The following is a 27,692-nucleotide window of genomic DNA, read 5'->3' as shown; positions in this document are numbered from 1 at the left end:
AAAGCTGGCAAGTGAAGGACCTCGGCTGTCCTGCATGCTGGCTTTGGGCAGCCACGCAGTGCAGCCATGGCAGTGGCACACAGGGGCAGGTCAGCCACCACCCTGCTCCTCTCTCCCCATCATCCAAGCTTCAGTGTGAGCCCTGCGGTCCTCGCACTGGCTGTTACTGCTGCCAGCTTCTGCCCCTGGGCACAGAATCAGACCCAGATGAAGAAGGGAGTGAAAAGCTGGAGTTATCTTCTATTACGTGTTTCCCACTTCTGACTGGCTTAAAACTACACCAGCTCATACGCCCTGGAGATCTGAGTTAGCGTGACCCACAGCCCGAGATCCTCCAACACTTCTGAGTGTTAGCCCTGAGCCTCCCTTAGCCCTCGCTGCCGTGGCAGGGCACCAGGCTGACGGAACGTGAAGGCTGCACAGCTGCCCCCAGAGAATTTTCTGCCATCTCATGCATCCCCGCACAGCAATGCTACATCCCTCTTCTAGAGCTGAATTTCAGCTTAACTTCTCCTTTTCTTTTTTTCTTTTTTTTTTTTGTTCTTTTGACTTCAGGAGTGGAGAGTTGTACTAAAGCCAGAAACTAGACTTCTCCATCCCCTCTTGGCATCACACCCTTCAGATGCTTGTGCAGGGTTTCACTTCCTTTTCAGCACTTGGCCAACACTTGGCCAAGGTTTGTTCATCACCAAGCCCGTCTCTGCAGCCCTCCAGCGTGCTCTTCTCCCAGCGACCTCCAGCATGTGGCTGCTGTGACGCTGCTGGGGCTACCAGCCACATGGGTAGGGGCAGGGAGTGGTGGACCAAGGGAAGTCACTGAATTCCAGAGCTGAATGTTAGCAGGCCACCACAGAGTTCAATTAATGCACTGGAAACACACAAGAAAGAAGGAATTAAGTGTATTAACCTACTCAGCCCTCAAAATAAAAAGGACTCTTTCATGATACAGAAGCAATGGATCTTTCTGTAGCCCAGCCCCTATGGGTGGCATTGCCTATCTCTTCTGGGATACTCAGTGGTGAGTGAACAGCACAGATACTGATGAAGAGCATGTGTTGTGGGAGCTGATCTCAGCTTTTCTGTTGCACCATACACAAATCCAGTTCTTGAAAACCCTTGTGGGAACAAGATAACTGCAAACCTCTTCACAGCTCCAGGGACTACTCTCTGTGAGAAAAAGAAATGCACAACAACAGACAAACATTTTTTCCTGTGCTTCCAGGCTAACCACACTGCAGACAAACACACACGCGCACACAGGCAAATCCAGCCATTATTCTAGTATGCTATAAAACAACTTGCATACGCTTCACAAAAATCTTAAATCCCACAATATATTAGAGATGCCACATGGTTCTTTCATGAGTATTAGAGGATTATTTTGTGTGGTTCCACTGTCTCAGGGAAATCTCTGCCTTGGGCAAGAAGGGGATGAAGGCTTAGTGTTGGTCAGGCAAGAAAGCTGTGCAGGTGAGCAAAGAAAGTGCCCTCCAGTTTACGTACTGCTATGCAGGAAAAAAGTAACACAGAAGCCACTAGAACTGGAAGAGGAACAATGGGAAAGGCACCTTCTTGGCTTAGCCAAGAGGTATCTCAGCAAGAAGTGCCTGAAGTATTAAAGACTCTGCAGAGCTCTCCAGGCTTGGTTTCAGCACAGATGAGCTGCAGCACAGCTACAGTAGCCACTGCTGTGGGCAGTGGGGGTCCTAAAATGGCCAGGAAAAGCCCTTGGACTGAACAGTGAAAATAAATTTGGCAAAGTTCTAAAGATACAGAGCAGGGAGCCAACCTGGTCTGGCACAGCAAGCAACCAGCTGTCTGAAGGTGGAATCTCCCCTGGGTTTCCAAAACGTCCATTTTACTGGGTATTGAACAAACAGCAACTTGGACTGACACTGAGGGTGGGCAACACAGGCTCTAGAAGACACTGACCTCCATCAGCTGTTTCCTTCTTGCCTTTCCTCAACATTTGCAAGGAACTATCATAACCCCCCACATTTGTTGCTAGAGCAATAAAATGAAGAGTTGCATCAGTGTGAAGCCAGTATCATTTTTGAGAGCATTAAGCAGTTGTAAGAGACACCTAGAATATGGCATCCAGAGATGGGGTTTCTCCTTCACTCAGATGGCAGCAGCATTTTCAGCCCTGCAGTTGTGAGCTGCCTTTTCTAATGCCCCAGCAGGCTGCAACCCAGTAGCTGAGCAAGTGTCACAAGCATCTCCTGGAGTTAAATAAAGGTTGCTCCTACCCCGTTAGCATCAGCAACAATCAGGCCACAACATCTGTTGCACTTACACATATGACTAACATGCCCAAAACAGGCCTGTGCAATTCACACAAGAGGAGGAGAATTTTGGACTCACATACAAGTAGCTGAGCAGTTCGTGGAAAATCAAGGGACAAAAATCCCCGTGCAGGAAACGTTCACTTCTCCTTCTCATAAACTGCAGATTGCTGCTTGCTCTGAGAGGGCTGGACCTCTCCTCTGCCCTGCACTAACGACTGTTTTATCCATTTGGCACATAAATGATTAGAGAGACACCAGCAGCAGCAGGCAGCAGATTCTGTGCCCAGCTCTCCAGCAGTTCTGTTTCATCATGCAGTCCATGTGCTGCCCTCCTTTCACAGCCCTTTTCCAAGAAGCCAAGCAGACAAAGAAAGGGAAAAAAATTACCCAGAACCAAAGTTCCCAGGATGGGTTTCCCTCCCCAGCCCCGATCCGCCCGTCTGTCCCGCAGTAGGACTGTTTAGACAGACGCAGAGCAGGAGGACAGGCAGGGCTGAACCTCTCGACCTGCTGCAGTCCCACCCACCTCCTGACACACTGTTCTGAGCACTGAGCCCTTGCCCAGTTTGGAGGGCAAGGGACCAACACTGTCTTTTGAAATGGGCCAAAAAAAATTAACGAACTACACAAGGCTTTTTAGAGAGAAATAAAAGCTTCCACTCCTATGCTACATCTGGCCAAGATACACTGGGACATCAGAAAAACAAGCAGAGATGTGCTGCTTTCCGAGTGTTTCCAGTATTTACTTCCAGACTGTGACTAATTTGCTACTCCCTTTCTGGCAGGCGCATCTTGGTAGCCAGGATGCAAGACCAGGATTGGAAAACACAGAGGTTGGAAGGAACATTAACACAGGGAGTCAAAGAGAAACAGCCTCACCCAAAGTGATCTATGACACAGTGAGAGATTATCCAGCTGTGGTGAAATATCCCACTTGCCAGCTGCAAACATAATTTTGCTTTCTCCTAGCAAAAAAAAAACTCACCACAATCACCCTGTCTGAATTGATACAGAACACGACAGACAGCAGAGGAACACAGATCTGTACTGCCACTCCTCATGACTCAAAGAAGCACGACTATAACATAATTAGTTTAGCTCTGAGGAAACGCTGGTACCCTGTTTGCCTTCCAGCTTCCATGCTTTTCTGCACAGGCATAGGCATAGGAAAGAACTTTCCCCTCATCATAAGATTACAAGAACTGTTAATTTAAGGAAAATAGTTACATGAAAGATGGCAACGCTTTGAACATGTAACGTGGCTACGAATACTCCAAGCCCTTGAGAAGATTCTGTAAGGACCTGGTCTTTGTTGCACAATTGCACAGGGGAACCTGTCACTCACGTGATAGTTCTTATCACGTATTTCACGAAACTCAGCTAAAAGATTGTCACCACATAGGTGTCTGTGCAGAAATAGTGAGTCACAGTAAGTTCATCCTCAACCAGCTCAAGACACAAAGGAATCTCCACTCCTTCCTCTTAATCTGCTCTTTGCCATCAGCACTGCTTGCACTGGAGCGGCCATTGGTGTGCAAGGGCAGCATCCAGAAATACCCTGGGTACCTACCTCGGCACTATGCAGAGCAGAGCCATTTCGGAGGGTTACACATTTCTTTCCAGTCCACTTGGGCTTATCTCTTCATATGCACAGCAGAGAAAAGCAGGAGGCACGTATTATCAGGGAATTGGGGGATTTCCATCAGCCACCATCCTCTGGCAGGGTAGGTTAGGGTTGAAGGCTAATGAGGAAGGTTGAAGGCATGATGCTTTATGTTGGCACAGTTGCCATTTTAGATGGAAACCATGTCTGCTCTTGTAATACCTACTGTTCTCTGCTTCTTTCTTTCTAAGAAGAATGCAAAGGAGTTTGACTATAGATTTTTAAGATACAAAACACAGATTCTTGAAATCTGAGACACAAATGCAATAAATTCAGGAGTTCTTAATGCCTCAAATCACCATTTCCCCATCCAAACTACATTTTGCACAGCATCTTCTCTATATGCTCTACCCCACCATATATATTTTTCTGACAAGCAGACCACCTCAAAATATGCTGAAGCAGAAGAAAGGACCAAGCCAAATGCCAAAGGCACAGCCCTGTAATTTCAAACCCACTGAAAGAACTGGATCCACCAGATAGTCTCTGCTCCCACACCCAAGCAATTTTGCAAGTTGATGGGGTGGGTAGAGATCAATTTAGGAAGGAGAGGTTCCCATCCTTCTGATTTACAAAGAAACAATGACTTCAAAAAACTTTAAAGACATGGACCTGAGTGAGTAGGAGCCATCTTCAGAGACACTGCAAGGCAACACCCCAAACACATGCATGCCAGCAACACAAACTAGGAGGCATATTCTGTGGGAGCATGCCAGGAGGCTCCTGCTGAATGAGGCGTTTGGGAGGTTTCACTTGCACCTCCTCCCACAGAAACACCTCGGGGTCTGGCAGCATCCATCTGCTACTCTTGCCCTGTTTGGTTCTCAAGTCAATACTCTTTTGACAAATTATTAGGTTTCCCTCACACGGGGCCCACTCTTCTGCACATGCAATGTTAGTCATCACTTCAGCTACCTACCCTGCCTCTCCACGAGAATCCCGCTTAGCGCTCCAGCAGTACAGCAATTGCAAGGAGAGATGCCATCCTTCTAAGAGGTGCTGAACTGGGATCTAATGAGAATGGGGAGCTTGGTCTCACCAAGCAACCTGCTGTAGAGCTTCAGACCAGAACCTGGTTCCTCCCAGTCCAGGGTCTTAAACCACAATTCTTTCCTTGGAAAGCAGGCTGCTCTGTCCATGGAGACCAGTACCAAACCTCCACTGACTTTGGTGGCATGCGAGTTCAGTGCCAAGTACATGAAGTAGGAGGCCATTCTTTGGAAATCAGAGAGTTAGAGAATCCATCGTTATTTTTTCTCCATAAATGCTAGCAATCAGGAGCCCAACCTGCAAATCAGAGTCCCGTGGACCCAGACAAGCCATGACTACACTACAAGGAAAGATGAAGATACATTCTTAGACACCACATCGTTCAATTTTTCAGACTCAATAAGTCATCGATATTATTAAAGTTTCACTGAAGGCTACCATACTTACAGGTGGTCTATTGTACTGCCCTCTCAGAAGCACACTTCATTTTCCAACTGTTTATAAAAAATAGCTTTTATCATGACTTTTTAAGAATTAGTTCATGTAAGAATCGCAGTTTTAGTAAACCTTTTAAACTGTTACCTGCTGCCTGATGTGAGTGGATTGGAACAAAGCAGCACAGAAAGAAAATTCCTGCTCTCAAAGGACGCTAAAGGATCAGCTGTGTTTTTATATGTTCACTTTAACACACTGCTTTGTGTTCACAGCTTGATTTCCCTATGCGCGCACACACACACACACAGACAGAGATACACATTTGGGACAGCCCTCCTTTGCCCCAGCAGCACATGATGCCTTCCGGCGGACACAAGCTCTTGGGACAGAGGCTCCAGCCCACTCCTGCCTAGGCAGTGTGACACAGGCCTTCAGGAATTATGGTAACATCTACAACAGACTGCTCGGATCTCTACCACTTCTTCCCCTGGGGCAGGGCAGAAAGGAGCCTTACACATGCCTCCTTCTTTATTTAAAACCAAATTGAATAAAGAACAGCACATTTAGGGGATGAGAAGGGGGCACAAAGCCCCTGTCCGGTTCACAGCTTACACCTAATTTCCAACAACTTCAGATCACATACTGGATTGTTTCCCTCCAGAAATGAAAAAAAAAAAAAAAGAATTAACAGCAATACTCATAAATAACTACAAAATGCTAGCAAAACTGTAAGTAGCTTAGTACGCATCACATTATCCTGTTACCCCAGGATACGCTTTGTCTCTCTCATCACTGCAATCAGCAGCTCACAATAGTCTGCCTTTCCACAGCGCCCAAGCCTGCGTTTTACGGGGCAACACCTTCTCCTGTAGCATCTGCCCACTGCAACACACCTTTGCTTTGCTGAGTTCCAGGAAGGTGGTGCAGTACCAGTGTCTGGGCAGGCAAGGCGTTTGCTGCATAAGGAATTGGAACCCCAACCAGAGAAAGGCTGCACCCAAAGGCAAGTGCAATCCAGGCTGGGAATGGGTGAGCTTCTTCCCGCAGGGACCGGTGGCTGCATTAACCATCACCTTCATCACCACCTTAGTGAGCCAGAAAAGCACTTCCATGCACAGTAGGCGTTGCCTGCATCCCGATGACGGGTGCTAAGGAACACAAGGGACTCGCCCAATATCCTCAGCTGCTCCAGCTCCGCGAAGGATTCCTCTCCCTGTCAAAACACCCAACACATCCCAAACACCAAACGGCGAACAAAGAAAACCTGCCGATGTAACCCGATCGCACCACCCCTCTTTTCCCACGGCTCCAGGGGGGGTCTCCAAGCACTATTGTCCTGGCAAAGCAGATATTCCAGATGTGGGGCTCACTGGGCTCTGCCAGCCCACACCACCACCACCACCCCCCGGCGTGCCCAAAGGCACCGGCAGCACCCCAGCCCCGGGGAGAGGAAGGATGCGGGCCGCCCGTTTACCGGCCGACTCCCTCCCCCGGCGCCACCCACCTGCTTCTCCTCTGCGGGGCGCGGGACCGGGGCGGGCAGCAGGGAGAGAAAAGAAGAGAGAGTGAGGCGTGAGGCTGCGGGGCGGAGCGGGGCAGCCGCGCGTCCCCGCCGCCTCACCTGGGTTGACGAGCTTGCTGCTCTTGTAGCGCAGCCCCGTGCTCATGGTGCCTCCCCGCAGCCGCAGCAGCGCCGGGCGGGCGAGGGGAATGCGGTGTGGGGTGTGCGGGGTGCGCGGCGAGGGCCGCCCCCGCAGGGCCGGGGCCGCCAATCCTGGCAGCGCGGCCCGCCCCGAGCCCGCCCCGCCCCGCGACACGGGGTCAGGGGGACCCGTACTCCGCACAGGGACCCGCACCGAGGACAGCGGGAACCCGCACCCCGCGCGGGGACAGCGGCACGAGGGGACCCGCACCCCATCCTGGGGACAGGGGAACCCGCACCCCCCTCCGGGGACAGTGACACGGGGAGATCCGCTCCCCTCCCCCCCGCCCGGGGGAGAGCGGCACGAAGGGACCCCGCAGCCCGCAAGCGGACAGCGGCACAAGGAGACACGCAGCCCACCCGGGGACAGCGGCATCGGGGGACCCGTACCCCGCAAGTGGACAGAGGGGACGCGCACCCTGTCTCAGGGACCGCGGCGCAGGTGGGAACCCATACCCTGCACGGGGACAGTGGCACGGGAGGGACAGCGGGAAACCACCCCCACACCTGAGCAGCGCCCCCAGCCCAGGAGGGGACCTGTCCTCCACCCCCTTTGCCCAAGCAGCACCGATAACCCAGGCCAGGGCGATGCCAGCAACAATTACCCCACGCCCACACAGAACTGCACATATGAACACCGATCTGATGGCTCCAACGGTCCCTGCTCTCCCGCAGGGACATGGAGGAGGAATACTCCATTGAATAAAACAACACAAATGGAATAAATAGGAAATGTCTTTCCAGATTTAGCATCTCCAAATGCAGTAGGAAGGCCTGAATCATACTGCAACCGCACTGTGCACTCTGTTTCCATTAAAACATTTTAAAGAGGTGATAGGAAAGTAATTTTAGGTAAAAGCTGTCCATACAACATTTTAAGGAGAGAACTCAAATGATTTTAAACACTCTAAAAGCAGAGGTAGTGCATGATTTAAGAACAGCTCACAGGAACCTGAACTCAACAGCAGAAGAGCAGGGAATGTGCAGCCTCAGGACACCTCAATCCTTTTCCAACTGCCAACAGCTCCAGGGAAGACTTTTCTCCTGCCACATTTCCAGGACACGTAAATAATCTGACTTAATACTGTTCTGGATACAAGGCAGGATAAGATGGCACAGTGACGGCTGCACAAGTGTAAAGACACTCCCCTGCCTTGAAACGAGGCAGACACAATGCCACAGTAGAGACTTTTCAAATCCTTGTAGTCATCACAGCATTTATCTTGCCATTTCTCCCACCTTTTCATTCAAAACATCTCTCATATCAATACAAGGAGTCACTTCCAAGACCAGAGCAATCCCGGGCACCTACCGTTTAAAACACCATTAGCTCATCCCAAATTCACTTTTAGCCATTGATCCAAAGCATTAGGAAAAAAATAAATCAAGTAATTGTCAATGTATTTGCTTGTTTTTAAACGCTAGAGAGCCACAGACCATTAGAGAGACTACACCACAATTATAGGCACCTACAAGCCAACCAGCCTTTCAGGAGTTGTTTTTTAGTCTGCCAGTGCTTTAAATCTAATGAAGACTGAAAGGACTGCAGTCAACTGCTCCTTGATCCTGCTGAACAGTTATTAAAAGAGTTACATGTGGGCATTTGTCTCTATGTGGGGAAGTGTCAGCCTGGAGACAGCTGGAGTTGAATTCTGAGAAAGGGACCTGTCTTCCATGGCCCTGGCAGTGCCAACAGCAACAGGAGTGGGAATGCAAGGTTAGAAATTCTGCTCTAGCCAGGGCACTCAATCGAGAGATCTTCAGAGTAGCAAAGACTTGGCTTAACAAATCTATGTTTCCCCATTAAGCTATGAAATATTTTAACAAAACCAAGTTCAAATGTAACTAAAGAGCAACATCAGACAATATCAAAGAGATGGCAGAAGGCATAAAAATTAAGCCTGCCTTGGAAGGAATGCACTAGGTATGGCATCAGCAGTACTGCAAGCTCTTCTTGGATTACTATTCAAGTAGATCTCAGGTTTTGAGCCCAATCTCTCCAGCTGGAATTCACAAGCTGGAAGGAGGCAGAGCCTTTTGATCAATAACCAGCACCAGCTAGTGAAAATCTGTTCACCAAACCTTCACACAGAAGAACTGTGACAGTGACAGGAGGTGCCTTGCTTTGAAAAGACGGGACATAAAAGCTCTGTTTTTAATAAAATTAAAGACTAGATACTTTTGAAAGCCTGCTTCCCCATTGTTTTGGTTTGCTTTGAAAGACAAACCTTTCATGTTACCTTTGTTCAGAGACCTAATCCAGCAGGTAACTAAGGTGTGTAAGGAAAGTCTTGGCTTCCCAGGAGGGGTGTGGCTGTCCTGAATTTCACAAGCAGAAACGGACAGCATATCATTTCAAGAAGGTTGCAAAATATGATGCAAAATTCTGGAAGAAAAACAAGTTAAGTTGCACATAATTGCACACAAACCATGAGAAAATGTTTGCTGTTAAATCTCCCACCCTGGCGCTCTTGACAGACAAGCTTACAATTCAAACCTTCATAAAACCTAAAGAGACTGACCAAGATCTTTCACTCCATTTCCTCTTTCAACCACATTCTAGCAGCCGCTGAGATAACAATGTAACATCCATGTTAGGCAGTTCAACTTCCAAAGTTCCAAAATAGCCAAATATCCATCCCTGTGATGTAAACCATTTGTTAATTCTACCCTGATTAAACACTCATTGCTAGACAGCAACATCAGGGCTAATCGTTATGCGAGAAACCAATTCTGTACAGAAGGCAAAGTCTCTCAATACTGTATTTACAAAATAATTTATGCTTATGCATATATAACATCCACAAGACTACAAAAGCATGCAGGAGAGAGCTATCCACTCTGTAATGACATCAAGGAAACAGCAATATTTATGAACGTATAAACTAAGGTGTGTGATCAGATTTTCCAAGGCATTTTCCGACCTCAAAGATGTCAGGAGGTGCCAATGAACTTTGGGGAAAAAGTGGATGTAAAGTCTTGCTACCTAATTTCCAGATAAAACAGTTTTAAAGCTGTTATGAAATTAAATCAAAGCCATTTGAGTGCAGACAAATTCTAGAATATGCCTTCCTTCCCCAGGGTGAATATAATAATTCCTTTAAATACACACTATGTGTGTCACCATTATCACATTTCAGATTGGCTTGAAAAACCCCAAATCTAAAAAATAACAAAAACCACCCCAAAATTCAACATTTTACACATTCAGACAATTTATTACAAAACTTCAATGAAAATTAATGTTATGGTATATAAAAAGTTCAGTACATGCCATTGCTCAGCTGACAGATCAAAATGCCTGTGACAGAAATTGTTGCCATCAGTACTTGAGACCTGAAGATGAATCTTCAGAAGCATCCACAGAAGTTGTTGGCATGTGTAGTGGTCACGGTACAGTAAGGCACAATGATTTAGAAAAGTCAGCTTCTCTGCATCACTGGTGAATCATCAGTGTTTTGTACCTTTCCTCATACATCACACAAATATAAAGCACCAGAGATAAGCTTCAAAAGTAACCAAAGCACAGACAGTGTTAGGAAAAAATTATCTGATACACAATGACTTAAAATGGCAAGTGAAAATTATGATACTGTGCAAGCACACATACGTTTACTGTAAACAGGGCACAAAATCTTTTAGTATTAATGACTAACCTGTTCAGAATAACCTAGCAGATACACAATTAACTCCTTAAACCCACCATGACGACTACTCCAAACAGCATACTCCATCAGTTTTGGTAAGAAAGGGTAGAGGAAGGATAATAAAACCACATTTAGAAATATGAAGACTGTTACCAAAAGAATCAAAAAAGATACAATATACTTGATTAACATTGAATATATAAAACACGCCGGTTCACAACACGATCTTCAGACTTTGTTTCAATGCAGGTCTTGATCTGTGGCATCCAGCTTTTGCATTTGAACATTACCATTCGGTCAAAGAAAACAGAGCACCCATCCACTTAGAGAACTGTATACTGCTGCGGACAAAAGGGGAAAACAAAGAGCATTAGAAAGGACAAACCTCCAGCACCGCCAGTGTCTGGGGCAGCTCCAGCAAAGAAACATAATCCAGGGCACAGGACATTCCAGTTACTGTGTCACAGGGACCAGCGTTAGAACTCCATCAGCTGAGCCAGATGCCATTTGGCCCCAAGTGTTTACCACAGATGTCTAATAAGAGCACATACATGAAAATCTATTTTTAGTTACATACTTTCTGAGCACCCACACCCCTCTCCATCTGCAAGACTACAAGGACTGTGTAACAGCTCATCTCAGTGGTAATGCACACAAGAAACCAACCGCAGCCAGCCTGCTATATGAAGGTTATATCTGGCGAGGAAAACGAAAACCACTTATCTAAACAGGGCTAAAAGCAAGCAGCAAGTTTGATGTCACGCACAAGCAACTCCCATGACACTGCTTAGGTCAAACAAGGAAGCAAATATATTTTTTCAAGCATTCACACAGCAGTATTCATATTGCTGAAAGAACAGATACTGGTCTGTAATGTACCAATTTGGGTTTGGATGTCTCCATAGCTACCTGCTGATTGAAAAGGCTGCTACAAAGAAAGGAGAATTCCAGCTCTCCTTGAAAACCAGGCTCTGCTTAACAAGCTGTGTCAGATTTGGAAGTCAAGAGACACCACAAATTCTCATTTCCAACAGGAAAAAATAGCATTACCTAAGCATCCATCTAGATGGGAAAAAGCAATATCCTAGCAAACATTGTTGTGCCAACTCACTTGCAGAAGTGCAACACCCATCCAGACCGCGCTTGCTGTCTACAGCTGGGATAAGGAGCAAAGAAAGCTGAGAAAAAGGTCCTTTGCTTTTTGCCATTCTCTCAGTGGGAATTCTGTTCAATATACAATTCCTCAACATTTTAAGGAGACCATCACTTCCTGTAACCACCAGAACAAGCAAGTCAGCATTAAGGCTTTAAAGCCAGAGCCCATAAATCACTACTCAAACTCAATATTCAAATTCAAAACTGGCCTGTTGTGCTGCACTGCTGCTTTGAATATTAAAGAGAAACTAATTTCTGTCACGGCCTGCCAAACTCTACTCTGAGACAGAAGACATCTCATGAGCAAACTGTGCATGTACAAAAAGACTGGAATTCCCAATAAACATGACGGCTGGGGTTATAAGCCCAGATGTGCACCAGTGTTACCAGCATCAGCAACACAACACCCATTTTATATGCTCATAGAACATACTTGGGAAAGGATGTTTGCACACTTTCAGTGTGGAATCGTTTCACTGTTCTTTTTTTCCTCATCTCCTTACGACACAACATCGTACAACACCTTAGGTTGATAGTGTTCTTAACAAATGTAATCTCGGTTTTATTAGACTAACCTTACTCCTTTCACCAATATCAAGCTTTAATAAACACGTCCTTCTGCAATGTGGATTCATACCGTTATTTACGAAAGATGACATTTCTTCAGTACGCCATTAAAACAAGACTTGCTAGGTGAGGAGCATGATTAGCACTATACATACTTGGACCCTGACGTGCACGGCCACACATCTCAGACTTCTAAATCTGTAAGAGTTTCAAAAGTCTTGGGAAGGACTGAGTTTGCCACCCCTCAGCTGTTCACAAGAACACTACTACCATGCAGGGCAATCTCTCCATTTAACCTTTTGAATTCCTAGTAAAAGACATTTGGTTATGATCAGTTACATTTTCTCACCGACCTTGATTCTTTTTCTTCAAATAGAACCCATTTTGCATTGTAGCTACAGCCCTTGGAGCATTCAATCAGTAGCATGAGTTTTGAGAAATGGTGTGTTTCCCAAAAGAATAAAAGTATTGGATGACACTAATGCCCCGTTGTTCACTAGTTTTGACTCATTTTGCCACTCACACCCTAGTATTTTAGATTTCTGATATTTCAGTCATCCTCTGTTGACTTTGCTGCTGCAAGTTTGTTCCCTTTCCTTTTCCTAGCCCTTAGTAACACCCTGTACTTCCCCACAGTAAACCTCAATAGCCAAGTATACAATAAATTACAAAACTGGCGTTTGAACTGCTTTCTGATGTTTATCAGTTAATTTAACATGCTAATAGGGTTAATATCCTATGAGTCACATACACATACCAGGCTCCAAGCACCAGAGCTGTAAGAAATGTTTATTTAGCAAGAGATGGCCTGAAGCATTTACAGGTCCTCTGTGATACAACATCAGGCTTTGGCATGAACCCGGTAGATCTGTGTGCTGCACCCCTTAGGGCTGCCAAAGCCCGAGGAAAGCTGGCAGCAAGCCCCTCCCCTCAGCCCCTGCATCCCACAGCTGTATTGGATGCATCGGTGTGTCAGACACAGGAAGATGTGGAACTGGAGGCAGCGCACAAGGTGCCAATGCACGTATTCACAAGAACTGAGAATGCCACTGCAGCCACTGCGCTGTGGGCTTCATCCTCCCCAAGTCATCAACATTAGCAAAAAGCAAATAAATATATTCCCATTCACTCTTAACATTCCCCAAAAACAGGATTTCTGCAGTAGCCCAGTAGGAATTTTCTATTCTTTCTGCTTTATGTTCTCTGGTATCACTCGGCAAAACCTGAACTGGTTTACATTAACCCATTTACTGACAAAATTTACAGAGACACCATTTGTGCAACTCTATGAAAATATCAGAAAAATTTCCTCTTAGGTGTTTCAATCTTTTTTCATTTAGTGTTTTGCAAACATTGTGTCATTCCTCGGAAAGCTTTTAAATCTGCAAAGTAGAGAAGGTTTTGGTTCCGGGGTGTGAAAGACCATTTTGCTGTCCTCTCCCCCATAAGCACTGCAGTTCTGGAAAATGGTCTCAATGAGAAAGTGCTTTTCACGATGTCTAAATCCCATAGTGTGTTAGAAACTACACACTACTATTTCTAGGAGTGAGTTTTTCTTATGAAAATAGGTCCCCACAAACTCCTGAAAGTTTTGCATACAGAAAATGCAAACAGATAAAAATCCAGGCAAGATTCTTTAAGAGCCAAAAGACAGGTGATACTTGGGCACAGGGGCTTTACAGACCTGAGTGATACTTCAGACTTATGTATCATATTACTAACATTTTTCTGTATAGGCTTTGAAGACTGCAATTTTAACAAAGTGTTTTTTTCCCACAGGGAAGAGCTGCACAACTTATTTTCTGTCAAAGGCCACAGACAGGGATGCTGCAGAACACCCAAGATCACAATCCAAGTACAACATTATCCTTTATTATGTTCTGCTTACAGCCCAGGAACACGACCATTCCACTAACTGAGAGCAGTTATGACTCACAGGGAGATACAAGATACTATTTTTAGATGAACAAACTCAAATGAAAGCGTTCTTGTTCTATATGTCAACCATCAAGAGCCACAACATGACTCTGCCATCTGAAGCCTGCCTAGCTCTCTGCACATTATACACAAGAGCAGGTGGGCACCAGCTACAAGGTGGCTCCAGGGGACTCTGCAAAGATCCTTCTATACCAGTTACCTTCAAGGTCCTATGGAGCCACACAAGTTCAGCACTTCAGTTGTACAGTAGCACAGAAAAATTGACAATTTCTCTTAGAAGTCTGCTCTCTAAGGGAAACAAAACCTTGTGCTAGCCCATCAGTGCAGGGTTTGCTGACCAACTCCACTATTAGAAGAGCTGAAAAGAGCTGCAGAACAATAGTGCTCTCCTAGTCTAGTTTCTAGCCAGAAAAACATCCCCTGGCAGTGCCAGGCAGCTGTTCCAAACACTACAAATTTGTCCAAGGTTCACATTTTCTAGGCTCTCAATTTCAGCTGCCAAAAACTACAACATGATCTTTACTTCCTCAAACAACAATTCTCATCAGATCAATTCAGCATTCAGCAGCATCATTTTAAAAGGCTGGTTGCCATGACAATGCTTCTGTTGTTCCCTTAAATGATGTCAATTCATCAGTAGAAAGAACTGGTTCCTTTAGAACTGCTCTTATCAAGAATCAGAATGGTGCTAGTGAGCTCAAGAGGCTTTAAAATACTTGTGGGAATCATGAGCTATACAAAAAGAATTTTCAACATCCTACAGATATTTTAAGTACAAGATGCTTATTTTTTTTTCTGAACACATTTCCTTAGCCATAGCTACATTTCCAGCTGGCTATATTTGTTTTTCATAGCCTGGTTTCTGCTGCTGATTTGTCCCAGCATGATCTTGAAGCCGAGTGGAAGACAGACAATCCAGATTGTAAGAATAGTAAGAGGAAAACAGACTGCAAAGAGCTACACTTCCAGAAACAGAAGGGGAAGGGACGCCCTAATAGACATTTCATTTCAAAAAAGAATTCCAGGTTCTCACAAGAGTGGCTCTTCTGAGATGGACAAGTTCAGAAACTAGAAAATATGCTGTTGGAATTACTTCAGGCTTTTTTTCAAAGCTTTTTGTATTGGAGTATCCAAATAAAACCAAATGTCTTCTAGTTTTTGGTAATTTATTCCACACCTCCATCGCCTTCCTCTCCAATCCTTCTTTTGAACGGTCATTTATAAGAAGAAACAAGCTCCTACATTTTACAGTAGTGTTTTGCATTTTAAAAAGCAAAATATCTGAAAATTCAAGTTTGTTTTAAAGTCTTTACCATGCTTCACAGGGACTTGTAAGATTAGTATATAAAAAGTTAAGGTAAAAAAAACCACTGTTCCTCGAATACTGTGTTCAGTTCTGGGCCCCTTGCTGGATGTTGAGGCTCTGGAGTGTGCCCAGAGAAGAGCAATGAAGCTGGTGAGGGGGCTGGAGAACGAGTCTGAGGAGGAGCAGCTCAGGGATCTGGGGTTGTTAAGCCTCGAGGAGGCTTAGGGGAGACCTTATTGCTCGCTACAACCACCTGAAAGGCAGTTGAAGAGAGGAGGGTGCTGGCCTCTTCTCCCAAGTGACAGGGGACAGGACAAGGGGGAACGGCCTCAAGGTCCGTCGGGGAGGTTCAGGCTGGACATCAGAAAAAAATTTTTCACAGAAAGGGTCGTTGGGCACTGGCAGAGGCTGCCCAGGGCAGGGGTTCAGTCACCATCCCTGGAGGTGTTTAGAAGGTGGGTAGATGAGGTGCTCAAGGACACGGTTTAGTGGTTGATAGGAATGCTTGGACTTGATGATCCAAGAGGTTTTTTCCAACCTAGTAATTCTATGATTCTATGCTTATTCCAAGAGTATTGCGGTGTCCAGCTGGGCTCTCACTGCCCGCTATGAACAACTCCACATGCACTTTTTGTACAGAGAAGCCACGAGGAGATACAGACAGAAGGGTAAGTCAGCACACCTTTGTCACGCTGCTCTCAAAGGCTCTTGACCACCATCTCGCAGAGTACATGTTGTACTCACAGGCTTTTGCCAATAACATGCAGCTGGCACACTGGCCACCACTTTCCAAAACCATCTTCCTTTCCTATTTCTAACCCAGCCTCCACCAGTGCTACTACTCATCCCCCTACAGGTTCGTGCTTCTCCACAGGAAGAGATCTCTCCTACCTCTTTGGAATCTCTGAACATATTCCCTGTGTATAACCTTCACCTCTGGTGCTCCCCTTATGCTTCTCTTACTCTAGCCTTGAAAGAAGAGGAAACCTAGAAGTAAATTCTCCCTTTGCTCTTTCTGTAGTCCCATTAAAGACATCCCTACTTAAATGGGATCAGACAAACCAGACCTTCCAGCCAAACCGTCTGCGTAGCACTTTACGATACTACAGACTCAGACTTTTTGGCAATGATGTGAGTTCAGCACTTCTTAATCATTATGCAATGCCAGACATTCAGTAATCTCCTCCCCACCCCAAAATCCATCCGAAATCAGAAGCGAGCATTTCACATATTTAGACATTACCACCTCTTAATTGTCCTACCATTTACTCTCCAGCTCTTATTTACGAAGGTATTTATGCTCTTTTACTGCTCTTTCCCCCTGGAAAAGTACGTTTATATCCATGTGCTTTGTGAAGCAGAAAATATTTCTAAGGGACTTCTGAAGAAAATGAGTAAATATGTATTTAACTAATATAAAGAGTGAAAAACATTAATTTTTATGTAAATTATCTATAAGGTTACATATTTTTCTCAGCATAAAGATAAGTGAGGATGAAAATGAGCATTAGTAGGAGAGATTGTGCTTTCAGTAGCAGAGCTGATCCTTCAAAGTTCTGGTAAAACCAGAACCTGGGAGATGGTCAAGATAAGCTGTGACAGAACAAAAAGATTGATGTCAAGTATATATAAGTTTGTGGACAGTTTGGTTCTGTTGAGTACTGTGTTAATTACAAGTTCCCTGGTTTCTCTGGAAATAGCACGTTCAGTGAAATGCAGCAAATAAATCTGATGGGGGTGCTGGAGGCTGAAATCACCATTCCTAACTGCAAAGTCTGCTAACACGCACGAGAGCGGCCTCCCTAAGTCAAGGTTCTAGGTGAGGATTCCCTTCAATGTGCTGACAGGCGGACCCAGCAACACTCCGGTTTGGCAGGAGCCTAACTTCAGTTCTGACTGTGCCTATAACCAAGAAATTGCACTAAAAGTCTTATCAATCAATATCTCAAGGGTAGCAAAAAAGAACTTCAAAATCCTTGCCTGAAAGCAATCTGTTGAACAATATGATTTCCATAGTAGCTGCTGAAATATCACTTGGCAGATTCCAAAGAAACAGCAGGACCTCCACATATGAAGATCTCATCCAAATCCTTCTCAAATTTGCTGACATTCAATATTTCAGACCAACTAACTTTAAGATTTAGCTCAAACTGAATCACAACAGGATCATTGGGACGCTAAGTTAAATCTGTGAATTCTCTTGGCTGCCATTTGGCGGTCCGAGCTGTTTTCAAGATTAGCAATGTAAACGTTTCACTTTGATGTACCTGAGCATGCTCAGAACTCGGTTTATTTATGTATCCACGGCTGCAAATTCAGCCTAGGACCAACCACACTCCAATTTGCTTTTATAAACACCATATTCAGTAGTACCAGAAGGTGTGAAACACAGGAAATCTGGTGTCATTACTGGCTAATCATTAGTGGAAATACCACACCCTATCAGCCCTCAAATACTGATTTCACAGCAAATCCAGTATCTAAGAACCGATGAGAGACCTCTGAAGATCTCTGTAATAATTGCCATCCTGTGCTCTGTGAGCAACAACTCTGGAGAAGCCTATGAGATTTAGGGTGGTTTTTCCTTAGTAAAGGATGCCACGTGATTAAACATGGTTCATAAGTTGCAATAAGGATTGAGCCCTTTTCCAAAAACGAGTAATAATAATTCACACTACATAAGGTTTCCTGCATCAAACAGCTGTTTTCACAAGCAGTCAGAGTATGGCCATATGAGAACAAGTCACCATGAAAACCTGGGACCTTCAGTTCAGACGGAAATATTTCGCAGGCTGCATAACTACCAGCCTGAGGAAGAGAGAGCTTTGCGTCAGACACTGCTATTGCATACACTGCACAGCCAACCAGAAAATTACCCTCAGTGTTTAGATTCCCAGCTCTGGGAAAAGAGATCTTCGTATGGAAACTGGAAGACACAATGTGAAGACTCCTCTATCTGATGGACTTGGAAGCGCAGCAGTGAGAAACCTGAAACCTGAGTCTCAATTAATTTTTTCCCCTTAACTACTTCACACAAAGATCACAGGGCACATACCTGCAAAACCATCAACTTTTGCTTAAACAGGAATCCAGTGAATAAGTTCATTCCTTAGGAGACTTTTTTCTGGTTTGTTGTTGGTTTTTTTTTTTTTTTTTGTTTTTTTTTTAAATAAACAGGAAGACTGAAGGTTCAAATAAAGGCAAGGAAAAAATCTCCTTATTTTAGGCTTGGAATGTTGGCAGCTAGCACAAGGTCATAAGGGATAATATAATCCATTTCATTCAAGCTTTACATTCCACAAGACCAGCAATCACAACTGGAGTATTAAACTGAAGTATTAGGCAACAACTCCTCATATCCTTCTATTTTTTATCCTTGCATTTAAAAGAAAACTTACTCCCCTAGAGCTGCATTCTGAAGAAAGCTTGAGTATATGCTATAAGGACTTTTTCTTCACTCACTCTGATCCCACTTAACAAGTCATCTATGTCATCAAGGCAGACCGTATTCAGCACACGTAACCAGTTTGCATAAAATTTTGTTTTGTTCTTTTAATAAAAACGGCTATAAATTCAGGACACTACAGACCCCAAAACACCACAATTTTTGTTTATATATAGTCAAGTTCATTTTCTGAGCAGCTTTTGCTAACAGAAAAAAAGCCAGATGATCAAAAAAGGAAGGCACCAAAGATATGCATTTACGGGTCTTAAAAAAAGCTGGAAAGGTAACAGCTGCATAGGTTTTTTTTCTAGTCTACTCAGAACATCACTTGTTTTTTTCTGTAAGTACTGTACAAGCAATGCAAAGCAAAGTTAACAATAATCATTGTGAAAAATCTTAGGGAAGCAGAGTAAACAAGTCATAAAAGTAATACCTGATGCATCCAGATGCTAAACATCTTAATCATCACCAGGCTTCATCCTCATTTGGGCTTGCATCTGTGCAATCATCTCCTGCATGCGGCGCAGCTACAAGAGAAAAACACCCACGTGTTTGAAACAATTTCATGAGGAGTCTAAAATCCAGGAAACTTTAAATCTTTTTCTTCCACAGCAGAACACAGATCTGATTCGCCTCTTCATAAAATGGAAATGTTCTATTAATTCACATGATTCAATACTTCGTTTTTCCCATCTCAGATTCTTTAGTGCATTACATCTAACTTTCACAAAAGATTTCTAAGAGTACTTATAATGAAAATTAAGCAATAAAATCCCAGTCTTTTGAAGCTAGCTGTGTTGGTAGACCTGTGAATTAACATTTAATCTACAATAAAGAAAAAGTGCCCTTTATGTGTGCACAGAGATATACCGCTTGAGTGAGCTGAAACAGCTTCGTTCTGACAGAAATGCTCAAAGCATAACACCAAGTACGAATATTCATCTTACAGCGAACTAGATAACTCTGCAATTTTCTAGCAACAGTAGAGCAGCTGAACTTGCAGACAGAATTCAAAAAACTACTTCAAAAGCAAAACAGAAAGATGTTTACAAGATTGGGGAAAACAGACTAAACATAAACGAACCAATATTTTTGCATCAAAACAATGACTTTTCCTGGAAATAATTGTTTTCTTAAAGGCATTTTCTTATGACACTTACAAGTTATTTCCATCTCATAAAAGGCCAGTCATATTATAACTTTTTTTTTCCCCCAAAACCAGCATTAATTTAACTGAGTTCCCAAGAAAGAATAAAACCCACTCATACAGCTTTTCAAAATGTATATGCAAATACCTCTAATTTGGTTTACAAATGACTAGGTGTTTCCTTCCAGATGCAGGTGGAGAAGGTCCACGTACACAATTGCAAATGCCCCATCTTACAAATTAGAAAAGATAGGCTGCAATTTCCATGCACACTGTATGCAATATGAGCCCTATAGAGCAAGTTTTCATTATTCTAAGAATAAGTGTGTAGTTTTTAACGCATCCAGCTTTTTTTCTCCTTTAGGAAAAAAGGAGAGAATTGCTTTCATTTATTTTCAAGGGGTGGAGGGGAAAAAACACTTCAATTCAAAAGCACTGCTACGTTTAAATCACATTAGCAACTGTGACATGAGTTACTCTGTCGAATTCAATACAGAAGAGTCGGTGTAAATCATTGACTACATGTATGTAGTGTTCAGCTGTTAGCCTTTAAAAAAAAACAACAACAAAAAACACCAGAAAGAAACATCACACAAAAGGGAAAAATCAATTGCAGATGCCTACATCACTTTTTCTTGCCTGTCCTGAGATGCAAATTTGGGAAAGTACAAGAAACTGAAGTGCAGAGTTTGCAGCCCAGCCAGAGGTAACAGAGCTTGCCTAAAATCAGCTGGCTTATACAGCCTGGTACCTCTTGCTGTAGCAGCACAGGGCTCAGAGGCGGTGAAGTCAGCTCCTGTGACTGCAGCAGAGACACTCTGCCAAAAGGAGACTCACATAGGAACAGAGTGAGCTAAAGCTAAGTCTGTAATGGCCATTATATACCATGTACATCCTTCTGCTACATTTCAAACAAAAAGCTTCTGATCAAAACAACAGCATAACGCTATTATGCTCTTAAGGAGGAGAAATCAGAAGCAAGATTTCCATTGATTCCATGGTCCGAGAAAAGAGATGTTTCAAAGATCAACTTGTAAAAATGCAAGACACCCTGGTCTTTTGAACTGCCCCTCTGCAGATTTACCATCAGAATAAAAGAACTGGAAGCTTGCCTGCTTCAGCTTTCCCAAGGGCACTCCAAGCTGAGCCATGAAATGTTCCCAAAATAGAAACTATTCAGTAATCACACAGAAAGATACTGCTGCACAAGTATTACGGTGACTACTCAAAAGCAGCATTCCACTAACAGCCAACATCGTATTTTACAACTTAAATACAGCATCAAGTCTCACATTTTCTTAACCTTAATTAACAAAAAGATGCCCACACCATGAGAGAAATCAGATGGTGCATATGGCTCAAATGAAAGGTAGGATAAAAGTGCTAGGAGACCTACTCTGCTCTAACATGAAGACAGTCAAGAAGGTTTTCCTTTTCCATTTTCATGTGATGTTTTTGAGATCTACAGGTGAAGCAACAGCCTCATCCCTTAGATAAATAATAGCACATTTCTGAAGCTCTTTTAGCATAATTCAGTAGAAAGACTTACAGGCACAAAGCCTGTCAAAAAAAACTAGGCACACTGTTGTCTCCTGTGGCCGTCAGTAGACAAGTCATTGAATCATATAGTTACGGTTGGAAGGGACCTTAAGGATCACCTAGTCCCAACCTCCCTGCCATGGACAGGGACATCCCATTAAATCAGGCTGCCTAAGGCCCCACCCAACCCGGCCTTGAACACCTCCAGGGATGGGGCATCCACAACTTGCCTTGGCAACTTGTTTGAGTGTCTCACCACTCTCGTGGTGAAGAAATTCTTCCTAATATCTAGTCTAAATCTGCCCCTCTCCAGTTCATACCCATTCCCCTCACCCTATCGCCACAAGCCTTTATGAATAGTCCCTCTCCAGCTTTCCTGTAGGCCCCCTTCAGGTACTGGAAGGTCGCTAAAAGATCTCCTCTGAGCCTTCTCTTCTCCAGGCTGAACAAGCCCACTCTCTCAGCCTGTCCCCACAGGGAAGGTGCTCCAGCCCCTCAATCATCACCTCCTCTGGACCTGTTCCAACAGCTCCATATCCTTCTTACGTTGAAGATTCCAGAACTGGACATAGTATTCCAGATGAGGTCTCACAAGAGAGGAGTAGAGGGGCAGAATCACTTCCCCCAACCTGCTGGCCATGCTTCTTCTGATGCAGCCCAGGATACGGTTGGTCCTCTGGGCTGTGATTGCACATTGCTGGCTCATGTCGAGCTTCTCATCGACCAGCACCCCTAAGTCCTTCTCTGCAGGGCTGCTCTCAATCACATCACCTCCCATCGTGTACTGAAAACGGGGATTGCCCCAGGTGTAGGACCTTATACTTGGCCTTTATGAACCTCATGAGATTCTCACAGCCCCACTTCTCCACTCTGAGGTCCCTCTGGATGACATCCCGTCCTTCCGGTGTGGCAATTACACCACTCAGCTTGGTCACCTTGTCTTTCACTACAACCCTTATGCAAACTGGGCAGTTAGTGTCTGGTGTTCCTTGCCCCACCCTGCCCAGGTGCTGCTGGACCCCGTCCCTGCAACCCCAGTGGGCCCTCACTGACTCCACACTCAACCAGGGCTGGTCTTCTTGGCAGCTGAAGGGTTAAACACATTCAGAAAGTGGAATGGAGAAAAAACCATTTCAACATGTGGTTAATTCCACTGTATTCAGCCTACTACCGCCCAGCTCCACTGATGACAGCGGGAGCAGAGGGATTCACCCAAAGCCTGAGGGTAGCTCACTGCATAAGTCAGAGGAAGTTTGTTCCCTGCTGTGTTCATGTAATCACAGCCTTCACATTTTTCTGCAAGTATTGCCTCTCAAAACTTTGAAAAATTTTTATTATGAGATATTTTCAGAGTAGGAAGAATATGGCATAAAACCACAGACTGAGTTTGTGCCCATTTACACTACAACATCAAAATAATCTGAACTACAGCATATTTACAGCAAGGCACCTGGATACCTTTACCCTTATTTTCACTTCCCAGCTCAGAAAAACAGGTTATCACTTGCAAATAAGCAAAAAGCACAACCAGCAATAAATCCAATATGACAGATTAGCAAGTTGGAATTGCTGATCAGAAGACCACATCCTCTGGCATAATAAAAGATCATTTAGCAAAAGTGATGCCTTGATAAAGATGATCCTGGCACTGGCCCAATCATTCATTCCTTCCAAGGTTATATAAACCTCACAAAACTCTAAATAGAACTTCAAGCACCATTACTGATGGGAATGCAAAGCAGGAGGGGAAATGGATATTTGTTTTCTCTGTGAAGGCCATGGAATGCAAGCCCATTTCCTCTGTGCCTCTTTCCTCCCCAGACTTTTCCCAGTCTGAACCTCAGGGACGATACAGAGATGAAGGGATTTCATATCGGCTTATCTACAGAAGATTCAGCAAAGCCTCTTGATCTCTTTTGGACAATAGAACACAGAAGTTAAAAATCTATTTGTTTTTTCAAGGTCCACCCTAATCCTCTGCAACTTCAGCAGCAGTTATTCAAAGATGATTAGTCCCAGAGGAAAATTTCAGAGATTATCTTCCGAGAAATTCAAGACTTCATCCCTTTAGTCATATTACATTAAAAAAACCCCACATACATATAATAAATGAATACATATAATAAATACATAAATAAATGTACACATATATAAAAATACTATATATACATTCACACAGAATAGACCAGTATATAACACACCTGCCATATCAACAGTTTCCAGAGGAAATGGTTATAAGACAATTTTTTCAGATGTAAGCCTTAAGACAAATAGTTCTGCAAGGATACTCATGTTTCTACTTAACTACTAGACATGTACAGGTCATACAGTTCAAATAAGAGGAGAAACAGTTATAACAAATTCTCCAAGTCTCCTGCCTGAATCTTGGAAGCATTAAGGAAAAAAAAAAAAGAAAAAGCACACAAAATATTTCCAAAGAACACTCTTAAAATTTTCAAAGCATCTCCTACTCCTGGGTACCAGCTGATAGTCTACTGTGTTGTGCACACACATCAGCAGATGAGAGGCAGTTAATTTGTGTACACAATTCTTGCTGAAGTTCCACTCTTGTAAGTGCACAGCCATCAAGTGTGCTTATGTTGCTGGAATGCAGCTACGCAGTGATAACGATGCAGCTGATTTAATCTCTAGTAACTCATTATGAACTACTAGCTATGGTGATAATCAGCTGCTTCTGCATTTCCTTTTAGGAAAGTTGTTTGCTACTTCTGTCAACACACCAGGGTTAACCAGTGGCTGACCAGGGTTAGCTATTTATAAATAGGGATGCTACAAAGGAAAAAGAAAATGCACAGACTGAAACAACTACATTTCAAAAATTTCAATGTACAGGATTCTGAATCACCTCAGACACAAAACTGCTTGTAGTATTTTATTTCTTACTCCAAATCGCTGTGTATATGCATTGATCTTTTAAATCATGCCTTCCTCCATTTATGGACTTGGATCCAAGCTGAATTGGATAAAAAAAAGAGTAAACAGAAAAAACACTATCTTCCAATTGGCAGCAAGTCTTAAGTTTTCACAGTGGAAGCAGTCACAAGCATTGGCAGTGTGCTGCTCGAATTTAAATAATAGGCTAAAAATCGATCAAATTTGTTGAACTTTAGTATAAAAATGTTTAGTTGAAAGATCTGGTAATAACTAGAAAGCAGAGTAAGAAATCAGGGACTGAAAAAATCAAATTCTTAAGTTGATTTATACAACAGAAATATGATGAATTTTCCTGCAAGTCAAGATTAAGATGAAAAAAATGCACATTAATTAAATCCTGGGATTTTTAAGACTCAACAACCTTTTCTACTCCACAGCCACAAAACATAAGAAATTTACTGCTGACGTGCTTGCAGTAAGCCATGCACAACTGAAATGACATTATATTACCAGACTATCCCAACATACTGTGTTTAAAGTAGCACATATAGCTGACCAACATCAATCGATTTCAATACTTAAAGAACAGCAACCATCCTTACGGAAAATCAGCAAACAAAATGGAAGCGATACACACCCTGCCTACAACTAAGAGGCCACACGCTACCTACCATCCACAGCACACAAGAGGCTATAAAACACAGAACACTGTATGGATAACTTCTCTGTTCAGATTAGGGCCTTTATTTTTCACAGCTCCAATCTTGCACTCTGTAGGCAGTAGCTGATGGAGAACACTGAAATCAGAACGTGGCATGTTATGTTAAAAGAGAACAGTTTTAGAAGCTCCCTCTTACCTCAGCCTCCTTCTGCTGGAGGATTCTATCCTTGTCTACCACTTCTTCTTCAACAGGCCTATTGAACAAAGAAACACATTGATGTTATATGATACAGAAAGAAGGGCCTTTGAGAACATACACAAGGTTCATATTGCAGCTAATATATAACAACAAAGTCTACATGCTTCCTCACAGGGGAAATGAAGACATTCATAAACTCAAGTTTCCCTTTTACAAAAGGCCATCTTTACCTCATAGACTCCTGTATTCACCCTCCATTTTTTAAAATTCTATTTCTTCACTGCTATGGGTATTTTTTTCACATTTACTTTAACTAAGAGATTCCCTCCATTGTCTATACATGGTACAAAACCATCAGAAAGCCGTGTAGGCTATTTCCTTTCTTCTTTAAGATTAAAATGCTTGGCTGAATACTTAAAGAGCAAGTCAAATGAGAACAAGAGTCAAGTCACTATCAAAAAAGATGCAGCACAAGTAGATGTAGATTTTTTGCATTAAGACTGTCAAGGACAGAAACCTTATCAAGAGAAAAAAGAATCCACAAAATCTACCCATGTTACCAAATAAACATCGTTAGGTCTAAACTTCTCCCTCTAACTTTACATGAAGGAGAATGAGAAGAGCCACCATGGCAGTCTTGCTTCTTGGAGAAGCAACACCCCACCTCATCACACAAGCAGCGGCCTATGTAAATGTGCCCACTGGAGTTCCCTTTTTCCAAGTAGGTATCAACAAATAAAAACCTTTCATTTGCAGCCCACTGCTTCTTTATGCCCATTCCAATTAAAAGTATGCAGAAAAGGGAATGGATATAAACCCAAGAACAGCTGTTTGTAAGCATGGCACCTTGCTAGACATTACTCCTCTTCAAGAGTACTTCATACAATTTCAGTAACCCCCGTGGATAAACAATTAGTTACAAAAGGGATTAGTTTGGAGGAAGAGCAACTCCAGTGCCACACTGGAAAACAGAGACTCAGAAGCAGCAGAGCCAAAAGGCACACACACGCTACACACATACTTACTTCCCAGTCCGTTTGAGCCTCTCCGAACGGAAGTTCTCATAGTGCAAATCTTGGGTCACCTCCTGCAGGTCCTGCATGTGCGTTCTACAACATGCAAAGGGCTATTTAACTGTTTGTCCCTCTTATTAAAGGAAAGAAAAACACCCTTTTATCTTTGATTTTTGTTTGCTATAACGGATGTATTTACTGGAAAAATAATTCTTGCAGACCAAGTTTGCAACAAAGCTGGCCAGAACACAGTTTTCATGTTTATTGTTCTTTAACTCATACTCAAGTGTCCTCCCACCAATATCCTTCAAAGACGCAAAATATGCTATTTCTCCTCTTGTTTACTGATTACTTTATAGGAGTTGTTTTTACCGGTCTTTGCAGTGTAAGAACCTTGTGAAGGCTGTTACTCAGAAAGATACTTTAACTCCTAAAGTAGTTTTTGACTCTTAAGTACTATTAGTTATGGCTTGTAACTGGGAACTAGGTGGAGCTCACTGGATCACATCACAGCTGACATTTTTGACAACTGGAAATTGTCAGGCAGAGGGAAAAACTGGCTGCAAGAAGCGACCAGCAGAGGGCAATCCCTGCCCAGGAGAGACTGCAACCCGAAATGCACAGCGGGATTCAATTTCCAGCAACGGCAAGATTTCTTTTTAAGGAATCACTGAAAACCATCAACACAGGCTGAACATCCAGATCAGATAAATCACAACGGGGCAGGATATAGTTTTCAAAACAGGATTTTCTATTCGGCCAAGAAAGCAGAGCTTTGCCTTTAGAATCCTCTTTATGGTTTAACCAATCACCATTTTAAAAGCCTCTTTGTCCCACCTACTGCACAGTAGGTAAGAGAGCTTCAATTTACAGGTAAAGTCATCAAACCAGTTCCCGTAAGGGATAAAACCTGTCACAGGTGTCTGACCATGTAAAATATAGAAAATACGTTCTGAAACCAGAGATCAGAAGATCACAGCAGCAAAACAAGCTGCAGGGCTAAAAAGTCACTCCATACTGCCATGGGAGCTAGTTTTGAATTAGAGAGCTCACATTCCTGCAACCCTCTATAGTCACTGGAACAGTTATATCACCACAGGAG

At 43.4% G+C, this 27,692-nt stretch overlaps 2 protein-coding genes across 12 annotated transcripts in view; both read right to left on the bottom strand.

Moving 5' to 3' along the window:
- Positions 1 to 14,234, bottom strand: part of SEPTIN5 (septin 5) — a 50,886-nt gene extending 36,652 nt beyond the window's left edge. Inside the window, exon 1 of one of the 5 annotated variants that reach the window (XM_054082370.1) lies at positions 11,111 to 14,234. In XM_054082370.1, the coding sequence (XP_053938345.1) occupies positions 11,111 to 11,173 (63 nt within the window). In that variant the 5' untranslated portion in view covers positions 11,174 to 14,234. Of the gene's footprint in view, positions 1 to 2,364; positions 2,458 to 6,269; positions 6,483 to 6,880; positions 7,115 to 11,110 lie in introns of those variants that run through there. The other 4 variants (XM_054082373.1, XM_054082374.1, XM_054082366.1 and 1 more) reach the window with 4 other exon arrangements.
- LOC104054655 (septin-2) overlaps positions 10,990 to 27,692 on the bottom strand; it is a 36,072-nt gene continuing 19,369 nt past the window's right edge. For 6 of the 7 annotated variants that reach the window (XM_054082375.1, XM_054082382.1, XM_054082381.1 and 3 more), the window contains 4 exons: positions 26,603 to 26,686; positions 25,575 to 25,632; positions 19,570 to 19,663; positions 10,990 to 11,066 (listed from right to left, as the gene is read on the bottom strand). In XM_054082375.1, coding sequence (XP_053938350.1) covers positions 19,595 to 19,663; positions 25,575 to 25,632; positions 26,603 to 26,686 — 211 coding nt within the window. In that variant the 3' untranslated portion in view covers positions 10,990 to 11,066; positions 19,570 to 19,594. The remainder of the gene's footprint in view (positions 11,067 to 19,569; positions 19,664 to 25,574; positions 25,633 to 26,602; positions 26,687 to 27,692) is intronic. The other variant, XM_054082378.1, reaches the window with a different exon arrangement.

Source organism: Cuculus canorus, chromosome 17 (genome assembly GCF_017976375.1).
Source record: "Cuculus canorus isolate bCucCan1 chromosome 17, bCucCan1.pri, whole genome shotgun sequence".
Classification (NCBI taxonomy): Eukaryota; Metazoa; Chordata; class Aves; order Cuculiformes; family Cuculidae; genus Cuculus; species Cuculus canorus.
Note: the sequence above shows the minus strand (reverse complement) of the source record. Positions and strands in the feature narration are given on the sequence as shown.